Source organism: Erpetoichthys calabaricus, chromosome 5, assembly GCF_900747795.2.
Source record: "Erpetoichthys calabaricus chromosome 5, fErpCal1.3, whole genome shotgun sequence".
NCBI lineage: Eukaryota > Metazoa > Chordata > Cladistia > Polypteriformes > Polypteridae > Erpetoichthys > Erpetoichthys calabaricus.
Window position 1 is genome coordinate 246,800,654 of NC_041398.2, and position 16,112 is coordinate 246,816,765.

The 16,112-nt window shown below is 46.0% G+C and overlaps 1 protein-coding gene across 4 annotated transcripts in view; it reads right to left on the minus strand.

Annotated features, from left to right (window-relative positions):
- Positions 1 to 12,038, minus strand: part of gab1 (GRB2-associated binding protein 1) — a 166,469-nt gene extending 154,431 nt beyond the window's left edge. For 2 of the 4 annotated variants that reach the window (XM_028802733.2, XM_051928156.1), the window contains exon 1: positions 11,039 to 12,036. In XM_028802733.2, coding sequence (XP_028658566.1) covers positions 11,039 to 11,110 — 72 coding nt within the window. In that variant the 5' untranslated portion in view covers positions 11,111 to 12,036. Of the gene's footprint in view, positions 1 to 11,038 lie in introns of all 4 variants that reach the window. The other 2 variants (XM_051928154.1, XM_028802734.2) reach the window with 2 other exon arrangements.
- Between the last annotated feature and the right edge of the window lie 4,074 nt (positions 12,039 to 16,112).

Consider the following 16,112-nt stretch of genomic DNA (forward strand, 5'->3'; position numbering starts at 1 on the left):
TTTTCCATTCCATTTTCAAAGCCCTGTTTTTAAAGGTTCAGTCTTCTGAACTGATTTGTTTCTTCATTAAACGACAGCTAAACTGGAACGGCAAACTCCATCCAGTTTCATTCCAGCCAGTTTCTTACTGTTAATTAAAGCCATTATTGAATATCAGGACTTGCTGCTGCTCTCGTTCTGCCACAGCAGACTGTTGATCTTCTGTTTTTTCTAAGACCTCTTTAGTGGTTTCTTTTTTCAGCCAAACAATAATGAGACACAAAACAAGACCAGCTCACCTGAAAATAAAGAAATGTGAAGGTCTCAGTCATGTTGGTCTGCTCAGGTCACCCAAACATCTTGATGGTGGTCTTAGAAAAAACATAAAAATCAACAGTGTGCTGGGGCCGAATGAGAGCAGCAACAAGTCCTGATATTCAATAATGGCTTTAATTAACAGCAAGAGCCGGCTTCTCATTAAGAGTTTGGTTGGAGTCTAATTGGTTGGAGTTTGAAGCCCCAGTTTAGCAGCTCATCTGTCGGCTCGTTTCACATCTCATTTCTGTTTGGCTGCCATTTAATGAAGAAATGAATCAATTCAGAGGACTGCGTCCTTAAAAACAGGGCTTTGAAAATTGAATAGAAAAGGAGTTAATTAGCAGCGAAAACTGGTCACTGATTAGGAAAACCTGCAGCCACTGCGGGCCACCAGGACCAGAGTTGGACACCCACGAACTAAGGGGTCTGAGTCATGTCGATTAAAATGAAGGCAAAACAAGTTAATCGGCCGCCAGAATGGCACGCTAATGAAGAAGATGGTTAGAATGAAAACCTGCAGTCACTACGGCCCACCAGGACCAGAGTTGGACACCCACGAACTAAGGGGTCTGAGTCACGTCAATTAAAATGAAGGCAAAACAAGTTAATCGCCCGCCAGAATGGCACGCTAATGAAGAAGATGGTTAGAATGAAAATCTGCAGTCACTGCGGCCCACCAGGACCACCGTCAAGATGTTTTGGTGACCTGAGTAGACCCAATATGACTGAGACCTTCACCTTTCTTAATTTTCGGGTTAGCTGGTCTTGTTTTGTGTCTCCTTATTGTTTGGCTGCTCATTAAGGAATAAGAAACAACTAAGGGGTCTGAGTCACGTCAATTAAAACGACGGTGAAACAAGTGAATCAGCAGCAACAATGGCTCACTAATTAAGAAGATGGTTAGAATGAGAACCTGTAGCCACTGCGGCCCACCAGGAGCGGAGCTGGAAACACCTTGAATTCTAGGCAAAGACCAGGCCTTCTGGACCAATGTGGCCTGGACAGATAAATCAAAGATGGCTTGGAGACCCCTGGTTTAAACCTTATCGTCAATCAGTGTTATAGCTGTAGCACGGTTCCCCTCCTATGGGGGCAGTGGGTTTCCAGATCTTTGTTGTTTGTTTGTTAACTTTGTGAACTATGCTACAGTTTTCATATTTCTTATGCATTGTTATTAGTGCCTTGTGTTTTGTGGGTGGTCCCCCAAGAGGCAGGGCCACCTGTCAATCATCCACCAGGGACTGCCTCTCCCTCCCAGGTGACGTTCAAGCACAGGACATTAATTTCACCCGTCATGTGTGCAGTCTGAACGAAATGGTGGCACACTAGTGTCTGTGTTCCTCAGCATAGCCTGGCACAGACAGAACGCCCCTCTTGTCTGGTCACAGTAGACGTGTTTGGCACAAACAAAAACACAGAATGTCAGAAGAAGAACCTCACAGCAACCGTGGTGGAAATGTTCTGGTTTGGGGGGTTTGCTGGGCAGCTGGCAGTCATCGAGTCAACTCGGAATTCTCCATCATATCCAAGTGTGCTTCAAGAGGATGTGAGGCCACCTGTCCGAAAGTTGGTGTTGAACTGGAAATGGACCTTTCAAGACAAGAACGATCTGAAGCACACCAGCCAATCCATTAAAGAATGGCGGGTTGGGGACTGGCGGGGGTCAAAGCCCCGATTTGAATCCCCATTGAAATGTTGAAACGCACAAACATCTGGCGACTGAAGTGTGGAGGAGTGGGCAGAAGTGTCACGATGTTAAGAGACTGGTGGGCAGTTCTGTAGAACACCTCCAAGAAGTCATTTCTACTAAAGAAAGCCCACCAGTGTCTGAGGTCAAGTGTGGACTTATTTCTTCTGCAGTAGACCATGACATCCATTGATATTTCTGTTGAATAAATGATCGAGAAGGCAAACGCTATTTGTGTGTTTCTTTATCTGTAGGCGACTTCTATGGTTTGCCTCTTCAAATATGGTAGGAAAAAATAACAAAAATCAACCATTTCCACGGGGTGCACTCACTTTTTCACATGACTGTATATGAGAAAGTACTAAAATGTGGCAGGCAGTGTGGTGTAATAGTTAAGGCTTTGGACTTCAAGCTCTCCGGTTTGTGAGTTCAAATCCCGCTAATGACACCACTATGTGACACTCCCCCGAGCAAGTCACCTGACCTGCCTGTGCACCAATTGGAAAACCCAAAGAAATGGAACCAATTGAATCATAAGTGTCGTAAGTCGCCTTGGATAAACGGGACAGCCAAATAAGTACATTCGTAAAATGTTTAGAATGGCCAGGGCTTTATAGAAAAGTCAATTCCCCAGTAAGGGAAGATGGCAGTAATGAATGACAGAGCGTAAAAATTGTCACTAAAATAAAAGTGAAAGTCGCCTGTGCTGCAACAGCAAACTGTCCTACGAACAAACGAGTCATCCGAGACAGCGACGTAAGGAGTGAGAATCCATAGGCACTTTATTTATCCATCCATCCATATTCTTAACCCGGACTGGTTTAAACTGGATTTAAGGCGGAGTGGTGGCTCTGTGGCTTGGGGATTGGCACAACCTGGGGGTTGGTGGCAGAATTGGCACTCCAGCCACCATTAAAAAAAAAAAAAAAAACCTCACACTGTCCCATTCCACCTGAACGAGTGTGGTGCTGCGGTGTCACCCATTGCTCGGGTCCTGAGGTGGTTTGTCATGTGGTGGGTGCAGCAATGCAGGCTTCCTGACCTCATTCTCTCTCCTTCTCAGGCCATATGGCTCACCGCACTGACTATTCCCGTTAACTTTTTGCACGCGCCCCAAATCTGACACGAATCTCTAGAGACATCAACCCTGAAAGAGGCCCGAAAACACAAAATCATTATAAAAAAATAAATTAAAAAAAAAAAAAGCCTGGCAGAATACCAAGAGTGGTGCCAACACTTTTACCGCATCAATTAAGAAAATGGTTTTCCAAGGGAGTCGTCTGCGAATCTGTCAACAGGTGACGATGCAGGAGAGAAACTGAAAATGAAAGACTCTAGACTCTTTTGCTTCAAGCGCAGTTATCAATGCCACCTGTTTTCAAAGAAATCAGTTGACTTGACAGAAGAACTAGGGCAGTGCCAGTGCTGCTGGGTACTGTGACAGAATGATTTTAGTTATCGAGATAACCAGTAGGTTATTGCCCATGTGGCATTTTGGTATTGTCACTCACATGGGCATGGGAGGCAACCAGAGGGCTTAAATAATAGTAATACCACGCCAGACCAGGGGGTGGCGAGCTGCACTAACTCTCTCTCTCTCTCTCTCTCTACCCCCCCGTCCTCTGCAGACAATCCTTGGGAAATCCCAATAGGTGCCGGCGCTTTTGATGACATCACTGCCGGTACCCGCGCCATTGATGATGTCACTTCTGGTACTGGTGCCATTGATGATGTCACTTCCAGGTCTGGTGACATCACTTCCGATTCCTGTCCAGAGGATGTCACTTCCTGTCACGGCCTTTAATGCCGCCATTTTATCCAACCCGAGTCAGTTCTGTTTTGGACTTCAACCTGAACACGACTCATAAAAATGAACCTTTTGCAGCCTGGGCATAATATATGGGTGGCTGCCCCTAACCCTTTTTGATGTACTGTACCTGTGTCATTCTTATCACAATATGCAGTACATAAGAAATATACAAGCGTGGGAATGGGAAAGGCGCTATATAAATACAATGTATTATTACCATCATCATCATCATCATCAATATCTGTCGTAGAAATTGCATGAAGAGACTGCTGAAACGGTTAAGTACACCAACAGGATGTCCCAGGGGACGGTTCAAGGAATTGGCCAGTGCCCAGGAAAAGACTTGACAGCTGTCACAAACACAGAAATGTCACAAAAGAACGGTAAAGAAGTGAACTTAAGAAATGTTTGAGAAGTGGGACAAGAATATCGTGGAGTGAGACTTTCATTTCAGGGTATAGAAGTTGGTTACACGCTCTACTGGAAACATCTCATGAATATTCATAAGGTGCAAGGCAATGAACCAATCAGAGTAAATGTCAGATGAATATGTAAGCATTAACTCGGCACTGTTCTCCATAAACACACCTCCCTGCCATTCCGTCACAGGCTGCTATGAGGGCGCACATCGCACTTCATGAGGAGAAATGAAAGAAGCGATGGATAAGCTTCCTCCTGCCTGGTTCTGCAGGTTGATTATTCTTGATATTATTTATTTAAAATAGACAAGGGGACTTTGCCCCCTTGCTTGCTTCGCTCACCAATCCCCCTGCCAGAACTACACGCGTCTCTGCCGCTCGCAAACAACAAAACTTTTACTTTTTTTTGGATACGCCTCTTCATTGAGAAGAAACACGACTTTTCCCTGATGGCAACACGAATCAGACGATCTACAAGTCTCCGACTTAATCTTTAAAGCCGAACAACACTTCTGTCATATCACCTGTGTCCGTATATTCGATCTCTTTTCGCTTTTACCTTTTCGTCAAGATCGCATTGAATTTTGATTCCGTGTTTGGAATTCCATCGTGACAACGCAACGTATAACTGCCGGTGAGTGAATCTCGTTTCTTTCTCTCTACATGAACTGTATCTGCCAATAGCATTCACACAAACGGGAAATGATTGAACCATGTGCGTGGTTATGTGGGCGGGACTTTTCCAAATCTCTTTGCATAAAGTCTTGTCTCGCGGGGCTTGAAATTTTCTCTCGCGGGATTTCGCTTTCACCAAACAACCAATCTTTTCATTCTTCATTGGGAAGAAACACGACTTTTCCATGATGGCAACATGAATTAGACGATCTACGAGTCTCCGACGTAAAGTGTAAATCTGAACAATATATTCAATCTCTTTTCACTGTTCCGTTATTTCACCGAGTAATAATTTCCGTTTGTTTGCGCTAATATGATCTCATTTTTTTGAGACTTTCGCATTTTTGTACTTCCATTATCTCTAACCTGCTCTGCATGTGAATGGTGCCAACGTTTTTGAATTCTTTACGACGTTCTACTTTGTCATCTACTCTTTGTCTTTTATTTCCGGCCACGGGCGTTGGTTAAATCTCATGGCACAAAGTCTCGTCTCGCGGGACGTGAAAGTGTCTCTCTGAAAATGTCACGTCTCGTCTCTCTTCCCAAGACTTTTTTATTACAATAGAGAGACATATGGGGCTCTTAGTTTCTTCCACAGTGGTCCCTACATGGAGTCAAGCATGAGCAATAAACACAGAATGGGCGCTCCGATTCAATTCAGTGGACTTCTATGCGGCCCATTTTCGTTTCCCATCTCCAGAAGCACCAACTCTGCTAGACTTTTTGAAGATGTGCATGTAATAAGGAAGGCCGACGAGGGTCTTCAAGTTTGCGTCGATTTCTTTTGGTAGACCAATACGATGACATCTAGTCCAAGATTCCCCCCTGGCAGTCTACAGGTAAATAAAAATACAAAAAAAAAAAAAAGGTGCGTCGCTTCCCCCAGCAGTCTTATAAACAAATGAAATCCTGAGCATCTGCCCCTCAGTACAAACCAAATCAAAAAAAAAAAGAAAGAAAGAACTGGAAATAAATGGAAAACGTCAAATCCGTTCAACTGAAACAAGTGAGGGGACAAACCACAAAAGTCATTTAAAATGTAATGGTTGGAACAAAACCAGGACTGAGGATCATACATTGGTTTTATTCCACCCCCTTCCTATTTGATCACATTTACTTCCACCTTACACTTGACAGGGCAGACAGACCTCCCCCAACCCAATCCCCCCTAAACAGAGACCGCTCCTGAAGACGGGCATTCTCAGTTTTATACAGCGCATCGCCGGAATAAACGGTTCATTGTCACTGGACGCAGCACAACACAATTACTGCTACTATACCCAGAATGCACATCCCACTGTGCCACCATACGGCCCACCTCAAGTAGATTATCAGGCCAACTATACCAAGCCTAAGCTAAGACTTCTAACTGAGGAGTCCTACATTCCAAATCGAACCTCTGACTGACCTCATGATGAAGGCAGGGGGCCAAATTAATTCATACACAGTCCAACACCGTCGAAAATCAACTGCGTGACTTCACGTGAAGGGGTGGCATGGCCCGGCAACAAGAAGCCCGGCGGTGTACACATGCCAGGACTTTGCATCTTGTGCCCGTGTTACCTTGGGTATCCTCCTGCAGTCCAAAGACATGCAGGTTAGGTGAGCTGGTGATGCTAAATTAGCCCTTGTGTGTGCTCACTTGATTATATAGCGCCTTCCACATTCATCTATGTGTCTATCTGTATTGGTAGCATGGAAGTGCATTGGTAGTTTTGTGCCCCGAGTGGAGTTTGCATGTCCCCTCCTACCACAATCCAAAGACATGCAGGTTAGGTGAACTGGCGATGCCAAATTAGCCCTTGTGGATGTTCACTCTAGTATATAGCGCCTTCCACATTTATCTATCTGTATTGGCAGAACGGTGGTGCACTGGTAGTTTTGTGCCCCGAGTGCTCCCTCAGCACTTTGACCTGAACAGGTCAGGATCTCTTTCCTCCCAAAATCCAAAGACATGTAGGTTAGGTGAACTGGTAGTGCCAAATCATCCCTTGTGTGTGTTCACTCGATTATATAGCGCCTTCCACATTCATCTATGTGTCTATCTGTAGTGGTAGCATGGCAGTGCATTGGTAGTTTTGTGCCCCGAGTGGAGTTTGCATGTCCCATCCTACCACAGTTGAAAGACATGCAAGGTTAGGTGAACTGGCGATGCCAAAATCAGCCCTTGTGTATGTTCACCCTATTATATAGCGCCTTCCACATTTATCTATCTATATTGGCACAATGGTGGTGCACTGGTAGTTTTGTGCCCCAAGTGGAGTTTGCATGTCCCATCCTACCACAGTCCAAAGACATGCAAGGTTAGGTGAACTGGCGATGCCAAAATCAGCCCTTGTGTATGTTCACCCTATTATATAGCGCATTCCCCATTTATCTATCTGTATTGGCAGTCCACTGCCAGTTTTGTGTCTTGAGTGGAGTCTGCAAGTCCCTCCCTACGAGTCTGCGTCTCCACTGACAGTCTAAAGACATGCAGGTTAGGTGAGATGGCAATGCCAAATCACCCCTTGCGTGTGTTCACTCTATTATATAGCGCCTTCCACATTTATCTATCTGTCTATCTGTATTGGTAGCATGGCGGTGCACTGGTAGTTTTGTGCCCCAAATGGAGTTTGCATGTCCCCTCCTACCACAATCCAAAGACATGCAGGTTAGGTGAGCTGGCGATACCAAATCAGCCCTTGTGTATGTTCATTATTATATAGTGCCTTCCACATTTATCTATCTATCTATCTGTATTGGCAGAATGGTGGTGCACTGGTAGTTTTGTGCCCCGAGTGCTCCCTGAGCACTTTGACCTGAACGGGTCAGGTTCTCTTTCCTCCCAAAGTCCAAAGACGTGCAGGTTAGGTGAACTAGTAGTGCCAAATCAGCCCTTGTGTGTGTTCACTATTATATAGCGCCTTACAGATTTATCTATATTGACAGCACAGCAGTGCACTGATAGCATTTTGTCACAAGTGCTCCCTGAATGGAGTTTGCATGTTCTCCCCTACGAGTCAGCGTCGCTCTCCTCCCAAAGACTTGCAGGTTAGGTGAGCTGGCGATGCCAAATCAGCCTTTGTGTGTGCTTGCCCTACTATATAGCACCTTCCCCATTTATCTACCTGTATTGTCAGTCCACTGGCAGTTTTGTGTCTTGAGTGGAGTCTGCATGTCCCTCCCTACGAGTCAGCATCTCTTTCCTCTCACAGTCTAAAGACATGCAGGTTAGGTGAGCTGGCGATGCCAAATCAGCCCTTGCGTGTGTTCACTCTATTATATAGTGCCTTCCACATTTATCTATTTATCTGTATTGACAGCACAGCAGTGCACTGCTAGTATTGTGTCCCGAGAGCTCCCTGATTGGAGTTTGCACGCTCCCCTCTATGAATCAATGGCACTTTCCTCCCACAGCCGAAAGTCACGCAGGTCGGGTGAACTGGTGTTGCTAAACTGGCCTTGGGGTAACAGGTGTTCATCCTGTTCTGGGATTTGTTTCTGCTTTGCACCCGATGCTTGTGGAGATAAACTCCAGGCACTCCATGACCCTGCTGCAGAAAAGCAGGTTGAGGAAATGGATGGTTAGATGGACTTCATGTGTAGGGAGAAACAGCTGCTGCTTCTTCTTCTTCTTTAATTCACTTGGGAGAACAACAGTCAAGCGGCAACAAAACACAAGGGGCAGACATTGATATTCCACAGCTACATCCTGAGTAGGGTCGTGGAGGGTGCCTATCCCAACAAGTTTAGGGTGCAAGGCAGGAACAGTCCCAGGACAGGGTGCAACACACACACACTCTCTAGGGCCAATTTACTATAACAGCAGGTCAGATCACTTGCAGAAATTCTCAGATGATTATGCACTTATGGGGGGGGGGGGGGGGTCTTGATAAGAGGGATGACACAGAGAAGCGCAGTCGGGGGGGGGGGGGGGGGGAATTTTTGAGAATTTATCATCAGCAAAACCAAGGAACTGCTTATTGACTTTCGCCTCACTAAACGAGCCTCTGTCTTTGGTGGTGCACTGCAATACGTACTTGGGGGTCCACATCAATGACAGCTTCCACTTGTCTTCTAACACAAACAATACAAGAAAGGGCAGAGCAGGATCTTTTTATTATTATTATTTTTTGAGGTGGGTAATGGCAGCCTTCACATCTTCTACAACTCGGTGAGGACTTGTGTTGTGTGTTGGGCTGATAGCATCCCTTCAAGAGAGGACCACCGAATCAACAAACTAATTAAAAGGGCAGGGCCGCGTGGTGGCTCTGAGGCTAAGGGTCTGTGCTGGTATTCAGAAGGTTGCCAGTTCGAATCCCCGTCACTGCCAAAAGAGATCCTACTCTGCTGGGCCCTTGAGCAAGACCCTTAACCTGTAATTGCTAAAGGGGCGCTGTACAATGTAACCCTAACCCTGCGCTCTGACCCCAAGGGGTATGCGGAAACTAACAATTTCCTAATACAAGAAATTGTATAAGGCGAAATAAAGAACAAAAAAAAAGGCTCAGTTATGGGGCATGCTGGGGACCCCCTGGAGGAGAGAACGAAGACGAAACTGAGTGCCGTTATGACCAATGCTGCACAAACAAAGCATCGGGTGCAAAGCAGAAACAAATCCCAGAACAGGATGAACACCTATTACCCCAAGGCCAGTCTAGCAACACCAGTTCACCCGACCTCCTTGACTTTCGGCTGTGGGAGGAAAGTGCCATTGATTCATAGAGGGGGAGCGTGCAAACTCCACTCGGGGAGCACTCGGGACACAATACTAGCAGTGCAAACTTTTTTTCTTTTTTGTCTTTTCAGGCAATTCATTTTCTCCAGAAATGCGACTGGGGGGGGGGGGCTCCTTCATAACAACTGCAAGTCCTCACTGGGACTGCCAAGTCAGAAGTTCTTTCTTTTTAATCATTCGGTTGTGTGTTCAGACCGTGGGTTTGGTGGCAGAGGAAGGGGGACAAATAAACTTTTATCTGTCCGTCTATGGTGTGTGTGTCTTCAGACGGTGGGAGGAGACAGGAGCCCCCATTCAAATCAATGGAGTTCTGCCCAGCCGCTCTTCTCTCTTTACCAAGGCAACTGCCGAATTGTCTCTGCTAGACTTTGGAAGACGCCACCTTATCGTACTGCGGAGAGGTTTTTGTTTTAAGTTTGGATTGATTTGTTTTGTTAGGCACTGATTAGCCGGCGGCCAGTCCGGGATTTGCTCCAGCTCTTGTCCCCAAATGTACTGGAAAATGAAAGAACAAATTGTCCAACCACCACCCCTGCCCAATCCCCCCCTCTACCCCGTATGCAGACCTTCGCTTCCGCCCCGTAATCCCCAAACCAGAATAATTGAAATAAGTAATGGCAGCGCTCCACCCCAAACGCTCGCTCCAAAACGTCAAATCCGTTCAACTGAAACAAGTGAGGAGAAAACCACAAAAGCCATTTGAAATGTAATGGGGAGGCGGGGTTGGGTTGATGGGAAAGTGGGTGGAGTTGAAACCAATCTGATCACATTTGCTTCCGCCTCCCCCATCCTACCCCCCCCCCCCTTTACGGGACAGACAGACCAACCGAGAAACAGTTCCTAAAAGACGGTTATTCTCCGTTTTTATACGGCGCCTGAATAAATAGGGGCATTGTCACTGCGCGCAGCATAACGTAATTATCTTAAAGAACTGACAAAAACAAATGACTTCCCTTGTGCTTACTTGGCAGCCGGGATCCCCCCTTCCGATGTGCTACTGTTTAATGCTGCCGCCTTGAATTCCTCTGAGATTCCCGGCTGGAATGTTGTTTGCGTGTGTGGCGTTTGCAGGACACCCCCTTAATGGTTGCCCTTTTTCCTCATTCTGTTGGATTCGCTGACCATCCCGCCATCTACCCAGACGGGACGCCTCGGGCACATTCTTGCGCACACACACACACACACACACACACAACATAACAGCATGGCTGCGGCCCCCACGGCCACACTAAGAGAACATGCAAATTCCCACCCCCCCCCCAAATGTCCCAGCCAGGATTCCAACCGGTCTCCAAAACCCATGCGGCAGCGGCAACACCCGATGTACACACCACATGCACGATAAACAGTAGGAGCGACCCGGCCCACCACAGAGTGGCATGGGCGCTGTTGATTAATTCCCAGGATTTTGTTTTCGGTCTTTTACTTACGTAACGTCTCAACTTTTTCTCAGGCGGAGACTTTCGAAGCCAACCGGAGCAGACAACATCTCCGCCGCTCATCTTGTCAGTCGCGCCGCTCCCCTCGGTGTTCTCCCCTCGTCCGGCAAGCTGATGGCTCTTCCCTCTCGGTCAGAAGGGTGGGTAAATGGAGGGGGGAATCAGATCCTCCGTCCCCCCCAGCAACTATAAGCCAAGCGTTTCCTGGTGGTTATTACTTTAGATGAATCCAGGCAGTCAGACCCCCGCTTTATTGTTTTCCCGTCTTCTTCTTCTCCTCCTGCTGTTGCTGTTTTCTGGTTGAATTTCTCGTTCGATCCCCCGCTGTTTGAACTGCAACAGATCGCAGGCAGAATTCGAGTCGCTCTCTTCCACCACAAGCGCAAACTTCATTAACTATTATAGGAAAAAAGAAAACGCCAACGAGTAAATCCCATCCAGTAAACTTCTCTTCCCAAACGAGAAGTCCATGGAAAGCAATCAAAGTTTCACGAGGGGCAGACCCCCGTTCTTCTCACGTCGGATACACGGTGCGGTGAGCTGCGTGCTTCTTCGCGACCTTTTGCCACCGCCAGTGCGGTTAGTTTTCACCTGGTAGTGGTGTGGGTGGGGAACGAGGTCCTCTCGCCCGACCTTTCTCCTCGACTTCTTTCCTCGCCGAGCTGATGATTGCTGAGCAGAATGAAAGGTTGTTGTGTTTTGTTTTGTATTATTCTTTCTTTTTCGCCCGCCTTGAAGCAGCTTCTAAATCCAGAAAAGAGAGCGAGAGGTAATTCAAGAAGAGGGTCACATGGGAGCTGTAGTTTCCCGGATTGCACGGAGCGTTAAAAGCGTTTGGTAAATAAATCCACAGAAGGGACACCTTTTAAAAAAACACACACGCGCAGAGACAGACAAAAAAAAAGATCCTCCCCTTTGAGTGGCGTGGGAAAAGACTTGCGGCCACTGACTGGCGAGGTTCTCCGTCGTCGTTCTCGGGTTACTCCGGGCTCCTGAGGGAGGAGCGCTCGGGGAGGAGTCGGCGCCTCTCCGGGAATGTGGAGCGACCGCTCTTCGGAGGACTACATTACCCAGAGTGCAGCGGGGCGAGTAGCCGCAAACGCGCAGGCGCGTATTCTTGAGGGATTTTTTTTTTTTTTTTTTTTTGGTTTCACGGGTAATTGGAGTCAGTTTGGAACAACAGCTGAGGCGGCTTCGTTTAAGGAATTTTGTGAGTTTCAGTTTACGGCGAGAAAATACAAAATCTGCACATTCCCACGCTTTGCTTTTACGCTGTCCCACCCCATTCCATGCAAACTTTTATAAATGAGAGGGCGTGGAGTGACGCCTCTTTAAAAACGATTCAAGGAAAAGGAGCCGAGTGTCCGCGCCGAATTTGACGATTTTATAAAAAAATGAAAGAAGATGTGCACATTTTTAGCATACCATTGACACTTTCCTGGCGTTGGTAAAATCGTTTAAATAATCAAGTCAAGTGGTTTCGTTTTCGCACCATCCACACACCATATTGCAGCATACAGTGGCAAAAAAAATAATATTTTCCAGGACAAGCCGGGTAAAGTTCTATACTATAAATAAGTGAATAGATAGTAATAATTTGAAATAGTAATAAATAACTAACAACTAAAAATAAAAAGCAACAACCGTAGCGACAAGTGTAACAAATGTACCACATATAAATAAACTACTGTACTAGGAACAGATCTGAGGGCTGGGGGGCCACACAGAGTTCAGTTCAGACCACCAAGGGTAGAATCTGTTGCAGAACTGGTTCAGTTCCTACAGTACCCTTCTCCCAGATGGAAGTGGGACAAAAAGAGCGTAAGAGGATGGGAGCGGCCCGTCACAATACTGATGCAACGCCTTATAAAGATGTCTTTTTTAACGGAGGGCGGATGTGGTCCAAATCAGGGCTGCTAAGTTCCTAAAAAATAGCCCAATGACTGCTTAAAACAGCGTTTCTCAACCTTTAAGTATTTGCGACCCGAGTTTTCATAACAGTTTTAATCGCGCCCCCCTAAAGTTTTTTTTGAAAGGAGCCTGCTGCCTCGCAGTTTGGGGGACCTGGGTTCGCTTCCCGGGTCCTCCCTGCGTGGAGTTTGCATGTTCTCCCCGTGTCTGTGTGGGTTTTCTCCCACAGTCCAAAGACATGCAGGTTAGGTGGATTGACAATTCTAAATTGTGCTTGGTGTGTGTGTGCCCTGTAGTGGGGTGGCACCCTGCCCGGGATTGGTTCCTGCCTTGTGCCCTGTGTTGGCTGGGATTGGCTCCAGCAGACCCCCGTGACCCTGTGTTCGGATTCAGTGGGTTGGAAAATGGATGGATGGATATATCATAGATGCATATTTTATTATACCTACTTAACTTTTATCGACATTTATCTAACTCTATATTTATTTTTCTAGTATCAGAATGCAGTTTAAGTTAATTTGTTTTGGTTTCAATAGATACATTTTTCATATTTTTGATTCGTTTTCTTTTTTTCACATCTTCGCGCCCGTCCCACAGTTTGAGAACCACTGGCTTAAAATACAGAATTTGCCCTAAATAAAAAATAGCCCAGTGCTTGAGGTAGACAAAATGACACACTAGAAAGCTGGGGGCGGATGGTGTCAGGGCCAGAGGGTTTGGTAAACAGCAAAGCCCGAGTTTGGGGGGGGGGGGTCCACTTTGAGATATTTGAGATATAGTGATAGAATGGGTGCATACCAGGGGGTGGCCTGCTGCCATCCTGGAGGGCCACAGTGGCTACAGGTTTTCATTCTATTTTCTTAATTAGTGACTTGTCTTTGCTACTGATTAACGTCATTTAATTTATTTCCTTTTTAAGGCTCGGACCGTTTAAATCAGAGCTGAGCAACGTCGGTGGTCCTGGAGTGCTTTCAGGTGTTTGTTCCAAACCAACTGCTTCATGAGAAATGATTCAATGCTGATGACAATGCCATTACTGCACTAGTGACATTTTTCTGCTTCATTTTACTTGTCTCGCTTGTTAAGGTTTTGAACCCTTAATTGCTGATTTTGGTCTTAAACAGCCGTGTTCATTGTCTTAACTGCTCCTTATTAGAAATAAGACACAAATGACAAAGGAACCAGCAGTTCTACATCTCGCTTGTCTCCATTTGCACCCGTGTGTGTTCATCATTCACTATTTGGTTTCATTAAGTAGGAAACTGAAGAGAAAGTGAAGAACTGAAAATGGTTCATCCACGTTAGGCTTTAAATCACTTGGGTGATATAAGTATCATTATAAAGGAAAGCAAATCTATAATTTAAGTGAGAAAGGCGGTATATAAATAAAATGTATTATTATTATCCATATTACTAACTGAGAATACACCGGATATGGACGCAGGGACACGGCGATGGGACCATGAGACGTACTGCGCAGGCGCGCGTTCCATAAACCGCAAGCAAAGTCGTATCCACCGCGAACGAAGGAGTCACGGCCCAAGAACGAAAGAGCTCAACTAACGTGAATGAGAAATGAAGCAACAACGCGCCCATAGCTACCACTAACGACATAACCACACAGAAAACAGGATTCTGCGCTGCACCCCAGAGTCAAACGTGAGAGGCTACGGAGGCCCCACAGGTCCACAAAGATAGTACAAAAGGTGCAGGTATCACCACAATATTGTGAGTGGCACTACTGCGGAGTGAAGGCGCAGGCGTCACCGCCATATTGTGAGTGGCACTACTGCGGAGTGAAGTTATGAATAATGTGCTGCTTGGGATTGTACAAACCGCTGAATGCTTTACGCCAAATTCAAACACAATACAGCTCAACGATACACACACGAGCCCACCTGGATAAGATCAATGAACGCAGGCGCCTACAACGCGCGTCTGAAATGCCGCGGGCAAAGCGGGCACGGCTCCAAAACGAACGAGCTCGACTAATGTATTTCAGGATACCCAACGCCAGGGGTAGGCGAGCGAAGCGAGCAGGGGGCTGAGCCCCCTTGTGATTATTATAAGAATGAACTGACATGGTAGAGTTAAAATACTAATAAGCCATGAAATTAAATGACATCTGTTATTAGTGACGATTGGCTTCTAATTTAGCAGCTGGGTTGGAACAAAAACCTGCAGTCACTGCGGCCTTCCAGGATTGCAGTTGGCCACCCGTGGTACCACCACACAATGGGGGGGGGGGGCATAATACAAGTACAAATAGCAGGCGAGACGGTGCCAGATGGATGAAAAACATAGTAAAAATTCATTAGGGGTGGAGGGCATTTGAAAAATAGCCCAAAATACTGCATTTTTTTTAAAATAGCCCAAAAAAGCACAACCTGTGAATGTCAATTTTTTTTTTTAATTTTATTGAATTTATTAAAATGAAATAACATTCCATTCCAATTTTTTCCCCACGGATGACAATCAAAAGTAGCCCAATTGGGCTAGAAAAGTGCAGACCTGGCAAAACTGGTCCCAATGATCTTCTCTGCTGATTTCACTATGCGTTGTTGGTCCTTACGGTTCAGAGACACTGTGGTTGCAGGTTTGAATGCTCCCAATGGTGCCACTTCTGAGTATTATCACACATAACCAGCCTTACACGAAAAAAGTGCGAAGACACTATGGGGGCCACACACTGAGCGCCCCCCCCCACTTCATCAAATCTTCCTTAAAAAGTAAACGACACTACTCGACAGAGAAGGGACTTCATCACAACATGAGTGTCCCCAGGCTCTTAAGGAAATAATCCACCCAAAAATGTTGTTTCTTTGATATGTTAGGTAAACCCGGTGCTAAAGTCCGGGATTAAGTCCATTTCACAATATCTGGAACCCACCATCCCTTCTCTCTCAGGGCAACCAGTCAGACGTTTGGGGAAGATGTGCTACTCCAGCTGTGGGCCTAGTCCATTGTTCTGATATGCTTCAATAGATCCACTGTTGTCCCTTTTGTCCAAGAAAAATAATCCAACTTGCTTTAAGAAAAACTCCCGTATCTTTCAAATTTGAGTTATTTCATTACAAACATAACAATAATACAGTCATATGAAAAGGTTTGTGAACCCCTCTCTTATCCTGCATAATAATTGACTCTCCTTTCA